Raw genomic sequence first — 10,798 nt, forward strand, 5'->3', positions numbered from 1 at the left:
TGTTTGTGTCCTTGCAGGACTAACCCACACCTAGAGATCTCAGACATTCGACACTGTATTGTGCAGGCTTTAGGACCAACATTCCCTGAATTTAAAACCAACTGGCCTCAGATCAGTTTTGAAGGTTACCTAAAAAAAAACCTCCTTCCCCTGACACCAAACACACCCACACGCACACACACATACACACATATTAGAGTTACTTGTGGTTGGTCGAATGCATGGGATGCACTAAATGCCCAGCCAACTATTGAAAGTGGATTGGCAGCGGTAAGCCACGCCAGAGAGGCTAAAGCTGGTCTCCTTGGGTAAAGCGTTCTCACGCATTCTTTGCCAAGTATCACTGCTTCTAATTGCTCTAGTCTCAATAAAGGGAAGAGAGGGGTCATTTCATAAGCTTGCCTAGACCTGTACAAATGCTCCAAATGTTTTTAGCAAGTTTATGTACTAACATTTTTTTTAAGTGCCAGTAATGCAAATTCAAATGTTTTAATCTTTTTTGCCCAACATTGGAATCATGTTGGTCAGAGCAGGGCCACTGTATAAAGATAAGATTGTATTTCTTCAATGTTCCACAGTTACCTAATTGTCAGTTACCATCCAGTCGCTATGAGTATGGATTCTTAATTATGTAACCATAGTTTCTAAACAAAACATGCTCAAAAGTTATTACAATAATTTCCTGCAACTTTCAATAGCTCAGTAAATGCATCACAATAAGTTTCAAATGCAAACCTTTCTGAAATAATCATCTGTTTTGCATATGTAAAATCTATTGGAACAGAATTTTGAAGGAGCATTAATATTTAAATTGTCACACAACACAACACCTAATTAACAAGCTGGTCAGCATCTTGAAAGAATCTGTCTCCCTTTGTAACATTCCATGAGGAGACCCGCAACCTTACTCAGCACATTTCTTAAAGCGCAATTACATTACACATGTGATTTATCTCTCCTTTTTACACTCATGCATATACACATTGTTTTAAAACCTCAGTTTCTGAGGTCATAAATATATGTGACCTATTGGTATTAATTATTTATTCATCCTAACCCTAAACAAAAAATCTAACTTTGACCCAATAAACAAATATTAATTCCTGTAATTTCAGTTTTAAAAAATGATACATAGCTTTTGTAAGAAGAACTTTACCCAATTGATACCATTTTACTTGTCCTAACAGGAAGTTTGCCACTATTTTTCTGTAGTTTTCCTACATAGTCAGAACATTTTTGTCCTAACAATATAAAACACACATACACTCACACACACACACACACACACACACACACACACACAAAAGACATACTGGTACAGTTGCTAGAATTACATTACACTGAGCAAAAAAGAAAATGAAAAACAAACTCTATATGGCCAAAAGTATGTGGACAGCCCTTCAAATGATTAAATTCAGGTATTTCATCCACTATCATAGGATGCCACCTTTACCACAAGGCTGTTCATTCAATTCCAGCACAACTAGGTCTACCCAGGTCAACTACATTGTGAAATGGAAGCATCTAGAAACAGCAACAGTTTAGTCTTGAAGCAGTAGACCCACAGAACACGGCTGCTGAGTGATGAACTGCGTAGTGGATACAAATCCCGTCCTCTGTTGCATCATTTGCTAGAGTTCCAAACTGCCTCTAGAAGCAACATCAGTACAATAACTGTGTGTGAAGCTTCACTCAATGGGTTACCATGGCTGAGCAGCTGCACACAAGCATAACATCACTACATGCAACGCCAAGCAATGCCAGCACACTGCTACTGGACTCTTGAGCGGTGGAAACATGTCTTCTGGAGTGATGAATCATGCTTCACTATCTTGCAGTGTGATGGATGAATGGTTTCAACATTAAAGCTTGGTGGAGGGGGGATAATGGTCTGGGGCTGTTTTTCAGGATCTGGGTTAGGCCCCTTAGTCCCAGTGAATGGTATTGTTAATGCTACAGCATGCAAAGACATTTTGGACAATTATATGGTCCTAATTCTGTGACAAGGGATGGCACTTTCCTGTTCCAGCATGACTATGCCCCTGTGCACAAAGCTTTGATGTGAAAGAACACCAGGGGCTTGCGCAGAGCCCTGCACACAGCCCTGCACAGAGCCCTTATCTCAGTCTTTGAGATGAGTTGGAATGTTGAACCAGGAGTAAGGCCTTCTTGTCCAAAATCGGCGCATGAACTCACAAATCCTTTTTACTGAATGAACACAAATTCCCACAGACACACTCTAAAATATTGTGGAACACCTTCCCAGAATAGGCTGTTATAGCTGCCAAATGGGGGCAACTCCATATTGAATGCCTATGCTCTTGGAATGGTATGTTTAACAAGCTCATATAGGTGTGAAGGTCAGGTGTCCGCATGCTTTTGGCTATATTGTCTATCTGTGAAAAATAGTAAAGTGTATTATCATCTGGGAGCAACACTTTGGTTTGGTAATAGCCAATCATACAGTTTACAGAGGCATATGCATCCCGTCAGCCTATGAGCCTGTACTAAGCTATCGGTCACTCAGAGACTTATTGTTAACTCTTTGGGATGCATGCATGTGCCATCAAAGTCTGGGTGAAGTCCTAAAAGATGCTAAAAGCAGAACTGAGAATACTTGTTGCAGACCTCAAGGACTACTAAATTATTTATACTGCCTCAAAAAGAATCTCTAAAAATTTGCATACGCATATGTATGGACATATACTCAAACACACACAAACGTCTATATGACTAAAAGACATTTTGTTATTCGATAAAATGTTTTCTTTATTGATATTAAAATGAAAGTACATGAAATGTGCATTTCGGATGTTCTAGCGTGCAGAGGTTAAATCAATAAAAATACACACAGGCTGAGTGGGCTACTGACACTAATATGTTGCATTGACAGGCAAAAGATCCCTTCATACTCAGCACAAAGAAGTTTTTTCTTCATGCTGTTCACACAGAAAGAAGCCTGTTCAAAACAAAGTGTGAATGCAGTCCTAGCAGGAAGTAGGGAAATAATGCTATGTCTCCAAATAACAATAACAATAATAATAATAATAATTGCACTGCTTTATCACACAACTGATATGAATAACCAGACAGATACTGAATGGGTTTGTATGAAAAGTGGTATGCTGCATGATTATGTAGTGGCTTCAGGACACTAAGCAGTGTAATATTTTCTATTACAGTACAGGCTCATTTTCCTCCATATCTATGTGCAGGAAACCTTTGTGATTAAGTTGGTTGAGGAGCACTGTACTTTAGAGCTGTCTTCTCTCAGTTCATCTTAGCTCTCTGCTGTTTCTTTACATTGTCCCACTTCAAAACATTCTCACTTTATACTGTTTTAAAAACATCTTTCATTTCTTTCTGTTTTTCATTTACTTCCTGGATGTTGTGTAAATTAGCCCTTTACCAGCTGAATAGAATTTATGTTGCTTGGGTGGTTTTGAGAGGATGAACGAACCACGGCCATCAAAGGTAAGACGCAGAGCGTGCAGAAAAAAGTCAGAAAAAGAGCTCAATAGGGAGACCGCCTGAGAAAGAGAGACAAGAGAGAGAGGATGAGGACATGGACCTCTCTGTGTGACCTACGTTACGAAGGCTAGTTACCACCTCACTCCCTTCAGTGCAGATCAAGAGGCTGACCATCGTTCAGCCAGGGAGGAGAACTGTGTTAGCAGAATCCCCTTTACACTGATCTGTGACCAGAACACAATTCTTGTGGTAAACACTGATTTAAAATGACAGTTTCACCTTCTTACATCTCTTTCCGGCTATTGACTGAAGGCTCACCTTTAAACACCAAAGTCAGTATATGTTGTAATCATTTAACATCTGTACCCATGTTGTTTCATCATATATGCATACTGCAAAGAAACCAAATAAATGTCATAAAAAGGCAAATTACCATTTCCTTTTCCTCTAGAACAAAACTGTCTTAAATTATCAACTGAGTACAATCACTGAATATTAAACAAGTGTGAAAAGTCAAGCATGAGTATTTTAATAACAGAAATCCATTTGGCAGATCAGAAATGCCATGTAAGAGAAGCCGTGAGAGAAACAGTCTTTAGAGTATGTGCCTATTTTTGTGTTATAACATGCCTAAACAATCCAGGATACTTCCGCTGTTACAATATTGATTTTAAAACAGCTCCATGGCAAATCAAAAGGAAAAAAGGAAATATTTTTGGTACAGCGCATCTACAAAAAAAGCCTTACAAGTAAAATGGGAAAAGGAGAGCATATAAAATAAAATCCATCAGTTGAGCATCAGTGCTACGTATATTACTGTATTTGGACCAGTTTTCATATATATATATTTTATAACAAAATAAATAATGCCTTTATACAGTGCCCATATTTGTACTTAAACAAACAAACAAAAAGCTTGGCGGCTCATTACGCAAGATACAGCTCAGACTAAACGAATATAACGATGTCCCCAAGAAACTAATTTTATATATATATATATATATATATATATATATATATATATATATATATATATATATATATATATATATATATATATACACACACACATATATATATATATATACACACACACACATATATATATATACACACACACACACACACACATATATACACACACACACACATATATATATATATATATATATATATATATATATATATATATATATATATATATATACACATATATATACATACATATATATATATAAATCTAAATATATGCATGCATATATGTGTGTATATATATATATATATATATATATATATGTGTGTGTGTGTGTGTGTGTGTGTGTGTGTGTGTGTATATATATATATATATATTCAAGTATCAAGTATTTGTTTTCAGGCAAAAGCATGTGAATACTACTGATAAACATTAAAAATAAATGTTAGTTGACATTATTGCGTTTTTTTCCCTTTGAATTGATATTTGTGCCTTTCTTCAAACTGCAAAACAACATCACAAAAAAATTAAGAAAAATAATTAAAATCAAAAATGCCTATTTTGCAACAACAGGAATGTCACGGTACCAGAATCTGAACAGGTTTTTTTTTTTCCTTTTTCCTTGAAGCATATTCATGAAAAGAAAACAGAAAAAAACATTCCACTTATTCCATGTCCTGAACTCCCATTTCCTGCAGTGCAAGGCAAGGGCTGCGTGCAGCCATGGCAGAAAGCGGAAGAGCTCTCCCAGGCCTGTACGTCATCCCTTCACTGTCCCGACACTGCTCCCTTCCACTGACCCAGGGACAGCACAGGAATCCGGCGCATACAGCACAAGCGCTGTATGTTTCGATGCCACGCATCACTCCAATGCATCAACACACAGTGGCATCCCCTTCACACAATGCCACAGCCCAAAGGCTTTTTTTCTTCTCGTAAAAATCACTTTCCTTAAAATGGAAAGTTTAGTAAATATTCAAAGAAAAAAAAACCATGCTTTTCAAACCTCCTTCTCTTTGAGTCCATTCACAAAGCTAGCACCATGACATTTTTTTGAGCTACACGTTCATTGTCCATAAAAAAATAGTGCCTTTTTTATTTACTTTACAAGAACTTTGACGTAATCCGTGGCGATGTGCAATTTGCAGACTCTTCTCTGCTTTTTTGTTTGTGATTAGAAGGTGCTGGAACAGGAATCTAATTTCACAAAACAATTCCTTACAGTGTGGATGTCCATTTATAGTTAGCGGTGCAAAGTAACCAATAAAAATAAGGTCTAACTGGAAGAAACAACTGTTGCAGGAGAATGTTGTGGAATGCTTTTTTCTCTTGTGCTAGCAGTTCTTCACCTTCTGATGTCCTCCAAATCTGGCAAAACCCCTTCTGGCAGTGGTGTCCTCTTGACTCATACAAGCATGTATCTCTTTCATCATTTGTTTTCCTTCACTCTTCCTGTTTTTAGGATCCACATGAATTGCGGTCAACCAAATTGTTATCAGCCAAACTGTAATGTTTTTTTTTTCTTCCTAGTTTCATTTGAGATGTGCCTTTTGTGTTGGTGAACGAAACAGCAAGAGTAAAGACAGGAAGAGTATGAATAGGGAGGGATGCAGGGATATAGAGGACTGCCGCAGAAATGACGTCAGTTACAAAGCTATGATCCCCTTTTTTTTTCCAACTCTGTGCATACTATCCTGGGTTCACTCATGGCCAACGTACTCTTCTGTGGGAGGCAATAGGGGAGGAAGTTTGCTGGGGAGTGAGATTAGAGGCTTGTGGATGTCCGACATCTCCTGGGCCTTTACCTTCTCCCCTTGCCGCCTGTGCTTCCTGGATCGCAAGATGGCAGGGATGCCCCTCCGTAGCCTCTGGGCAGCTTTCCGCTGCCATTGCTCATATTTGGAATATTTCACGGTCACATGTTTTCTTGGGATATCCTGAAGAGAGACATCGCAGTGAGTAAACAAAATCTCCATCATGTTCAGTTAAGAACTGTTTATAGTATTTAAGTTTACATTTAGGGGAAAAAAACAAACCATTGAGGTTTCTACCACTTTATCACTTTCATAACTCTCATCATGAGGACTAAATATATCAGTGGTTTAAACCAGTTTTGCTGTTTGTGTTTTCAGTAAGGCAGCTTGACATCATGCATTTTAAGCAAGATGAAATACACAACAGGAAATTTCCCCAAATTATGCTCTTCACCAGTACAGTTCTTACCACAGTAAATACTGGTGGGTTCATACCACTATTCTAGAATAAACTTTCAAACCATGACTGCCACAGTACTAGCACATTAAACAAAACAATCAGACATAAAAGGTCATCTATGAAACAGTGGCATCTTGTGCATGCCTGTTTACCCGTTGTCTCCTTTAATGGATCACTGGAGCACAAAGTTATCTCGACCACATTATGCTGCATTTCCATAAAGAATGCGGGCCAATCCTCACCGTTTTACACGATACCTCATGCGTCATTCGACAACAGCTAATCTCTCTGAAGAAACCTGCAAGTGACCTCTACTCAGCTGCTCCTATTATTTTCCGCTTGGTCAGCCCTTCCGAGGGAATACTTGCTTACAATTTCAGTACACTTGCTTATATTTTCTTCTATCCCACATGACAGGATGTATGGCTTCTGTGAAAGCATGGAGCGTGCTAGATGGCAAGTGCGATAAGGCAATCACGAGGTGTTCTTTTCCATGGTGGTAGCTACTGTACCTGTCTGAATGCTGGTATCACTTGGAGGGAAGTGGCTGAGAGGTCCCTTTCTGATTTAGCAGGCTTAGCACAGTACTGTTCCAGCAGTGCAAGGTCACAGCTCCTGAAACAACACTCTTCCACGATGCCGTTGTTCTGAATGCGCCGGCTATTCGACCTACTTACCGGTCTACCTGTGGACAAACAACATAGATGACTTAGCTGTTGGGTGGAGAGAAAAGAAGGTCTATATTTAAAAGAGAGTAAAAGCCTGTGCTATGTAGGAACAACATTAGTAACCATTGATTCAAATACTTGCAACGGAACAGTGCGGGGAAAGGTAGAGGCTCAGAAAATGCTGCTTTGGGCAGCAATCGTGTCCAAGATAATCTTGTCAAGATGCCTAATTCATCCATTTGAAATTATTCTTGATTATTTCAAAAATAATGACATAAGTATACCCTGCAAGCACTGAAGTTAGATGCTGGAGAACCCAAGCTGATGGCCACAAGCTTGCAGGGATAAGTAAATATTTAAAATATCCGAAAGCTTTTGACCTTGTCCTTCACTAGGTCATCATGGAGAAAGAAAGAGAAAAAGAAAAAATATGCAGACAGCAAGGTGAAGGCAGGACGAGGAATTCAGGCTTGAAAAATAGAGAAGTGATACATGACAAACAAGAGCATGGAAACTGTAGAGAAAATGTGTTCCCTCAGGAATCAGTTCAAGCTTCTGAAATTCCTAAAGGTTAGAGTTGGGTTTTGATTGTAGGACACAGAGCACGACTGAGGGTAAACTGAACTATGGTGAGGGTCATGTAGGGAAGGGTCTGGGTTGGGCGGGGCAGGGTGTGAAGGGATTGACTATGTCCTAAATTGTATAACAATCTATATGGGTAGTCTTCTGTGATCAAAAGAACACAAAGAACACTCTCTTTGTGAATGCTCTTTTTGAAATTCTAAAAATATTTAATAAATATTTTTGCTATTGCCTATTTTTTAATCAAAAGTAATGGGACTGAGTAATAGCAATGGTAGTGGTAAGTGTTGCTGTAAATGCAGTGGTAGTTTAGTGGTTGTGGTACTTGACTTGTAATCCTGGTTCAAGCCCCACCACTGCCAAGTTGTCCCTGAGCAAGACCCTCAAGTTGTACATACTCATAATTGGAAGTTGCTTTGGATAAGTGTCAGCTAAAGGCTGTAAAAGGAATTGTGTAAACAAACTAAATGATATTTTAAATGAGATAGTAAGCATAAAACAAAATGTATCCATCACACTATCTGGTTTTACATCAAAATAGTAACAGTATATTCCATCCTCCACAAAGAGACAAATAAGTTGTAGACCGGGAACATTTCGGGCGAGGTGGATGGAATGTCACTTGGGTACTATTACTTTCATTCGCGGAATGTGCAAGTAAACAAACGGGCCATTGTGGCTCATTTAGCACAGCGCGCCTTAACTGTGCGCGTCCCTTTCATATGCAATCAGAGATATGGCGAGAGAATGCGCTCAGTCAGCACAATCGCCGAAGCTGGCGTCTTCGCCCTTACAGCTGGTCATTTGCAAGTGCGCGCTCTCGAGTACCTGCCACAGCGGAATCCCACCAAGCAAAGCACGAAACGCGCTCTCGTGCACTCCATTTCACCCCCCTCCCTACATAACCTCCCCCACACGCGCGCGCGCGCGCGCACACACACACACACACACACACACACATACACACGCACGCACGCACGCACGCACACACTTTTGATTAAGGGAACATTTTAAGTAAAATGGGTATGCTAAAGTACTTACTGAAATAGAAACCTCTATCTTCACATACGAACTGCAGTGCGTCTACCAGTTCTCCGCCACATAACGTCTCAGCTGAAGCAATTTCAAAGACGTACAGTGACAAAGCCAGGGCGCACATAATCATTCGACTTGACCAAGACATTTTTCTGACCTGGTGAGAAACAAATTGAGTATTGTCACACATTATATCAAAGTACAAACCATTAAAAGTAAATGTGCAAATGTATTTCAGCCCGAAACCTGTATTTCTTTAGACCTAAATATCCCAAATTCCAGCTCGTCGTAAACTTGTAACGTTACCGTTATCAATTCTAAAGTTCCTGTTTGCAAATTTTATTTGTAGCATATATTGATGAAATACAAGTTAAAACATTAGGCCCCAAGGAAGCTATCGCATTCATTAGAGAAATTCACGCCATCACGACAAGAACACTACCTCCATGGATATCCAGAAAATGGAGACAGAACTGCTTGTGCTGGGCGAAATCTTAATTTTATCTCCTTAGGCCACTCTTACACAATGTTCAACAAGTTGCTAACTACCCAATACTCAGCTGTCTCAGCCCAGAGTCAGCATGTAATCGCCTTTACTCTCCCGTCTTGGCCCAAAGTATTGTCGCCCCCTCGTGCTGAGCATGTTTTCTGTGCTTTTTTCAGCGAATAGACGCGCCAACACTCCTGACTGTGGTGCATTGACATAAAATATTAATAAACGAAACTCACTATTCAGAAACCTGAATGCATCATCATATCGGAAGCGCACTGCAACCTTCTTGCCTCTGTTCTACTAAACAAATGCCATAAATCAGATTGTGTAATGAATACTATCCTGCGGGTGCAGCTAAACTGCCGATAAAGTATTCCAAACGATTACCTTATTTATGCCACTTTTTGTTTTCAAGCAGGTGTGGCAAACAGAATGGTAACTGTGGTTTTGCAGTTCCTCCATGTCAGTGGTTGTGAAAATACAAAAAAAGGAACTGCCGTCGTATTTGGAATAGAAACTGCAGGTAGTTCCCCAGATGGTGCTGTAGAGATATTGCGTGAAGCTGTCCCAAAAAAAATCAGGCGACGGGCAAAAGTTCTCAGAGAGAAGTATTATATACCAAGCCCCGCCCCCTACTCCTTACCCTCCTCCCCGTACACCGCCAGCCTCTTGCGCATGTCTGGAGTAAGGCTGCTTAGAACTGGTTCACGAAGGACTATAACGCAAATTCGGAGTACCGTGCGTCTCCCCGTTGTCATTTCCTCCGATATTTGACCGGTGTATTGATCCTTACACGTATAGTGGCTGTTATGCTGATAATTCACTTACAAGCAAAGTGCTCCAGACCCGTGCAATGCACTGAGCGGGATATCGAGGAATTAGCAAGGTCTGAATTGAACTTGAGTTGGTTTGATTGAATTACATTAGCCTACCTGGAAATGTCATCCATCACTAAGCGAAGCAATTATATACATTAATCGATGCAGGCAATTTGTGGGAATAGTTTACCCGGTCTGAAATATGGCCCCTCTATAGGCTACCGTAAACCTCCTATTTAGTTTGTACTATACACCACATTCACACTGACATTAGGATCCAGAGTTAACGCTGTAGTCTATACTTTGTCTACCTTGAGTTTAGACAAGATGTGCGCAAGTTTGTTCAAATATGTGTTTGATGTTAACGTCCGGTACTTCGATATATTTCAGTGGTTTTTTGCTATTGCAATTATTGGGATCGTAAAATTAATTATATTTTGTCAACACAATGTTGTGAAGCAAGAGTGATTCCCCATCAGTGATTCTCGCATCAGAATAGCGCCTCTACTGGACCTGAAGAACAGCGCGCCATCTCGAGAGTAGT

At 39.7% G+C, this 10,798-nt stretch overlaps 1 protein-coding gene across 2 annotated transcripts; it reads right to left on the reverse strand.

Moving 5' to 3' along the window:
* Window positions 1-4,885: 4,885 nt before the first annotated feature.
* Window positions 4,886-10,009, reverse strand: igf2b (insulin-like growth factor 2b). 2 transcript variants are annotated; one of them, XM_027029207.3, is made up of 4 exons: window positions 9,824-10,009; window positions 8,950-9,100; window positions 7,171-7,343; window positions 4,886-6,381 (listed from the first exon to the last, which is right to left on the reverse strand). In XM_027029207.3, exons 1-4 carry the CDS (start codon window positions 9,896-9,898, stop codon window positions 6,145-6,147), a joined length of 636 nt encoding a protein of 211 aa, XP_026885008.2. In that variant the 5' UTR covers window positions 9,899-10,009; the 3' UTR covers window positions 4,886-6,144. The 2 variants fall into 2 exon arrangements, with proteins under 2 accessions (XP_026885008.2, XP_026885007.2); XM_027029206.3 differs by lacking the exon at window positions 9,824-10,009 and adding an exon at window positions 9,386-9,676.
* Between the last annotated feature and the right edge of the window lie 789 nt (window positions 10,010-10,798).

This window comes from Electrophorus electricus, chromosome 4 (assembly GCF_041902795.1).
Source record: "Electrophorus electricus isolate QZ-2024a chromosome 4, ASM4190279v1, whole genome shotgun sequence".
NCBI classification, from domain to species: Eukaryota; Metazoa; Chordata; class Actinopteri; order Gymnotiformes; family Gymnotidae; genus Electrophorus; species Electrophorus electricus.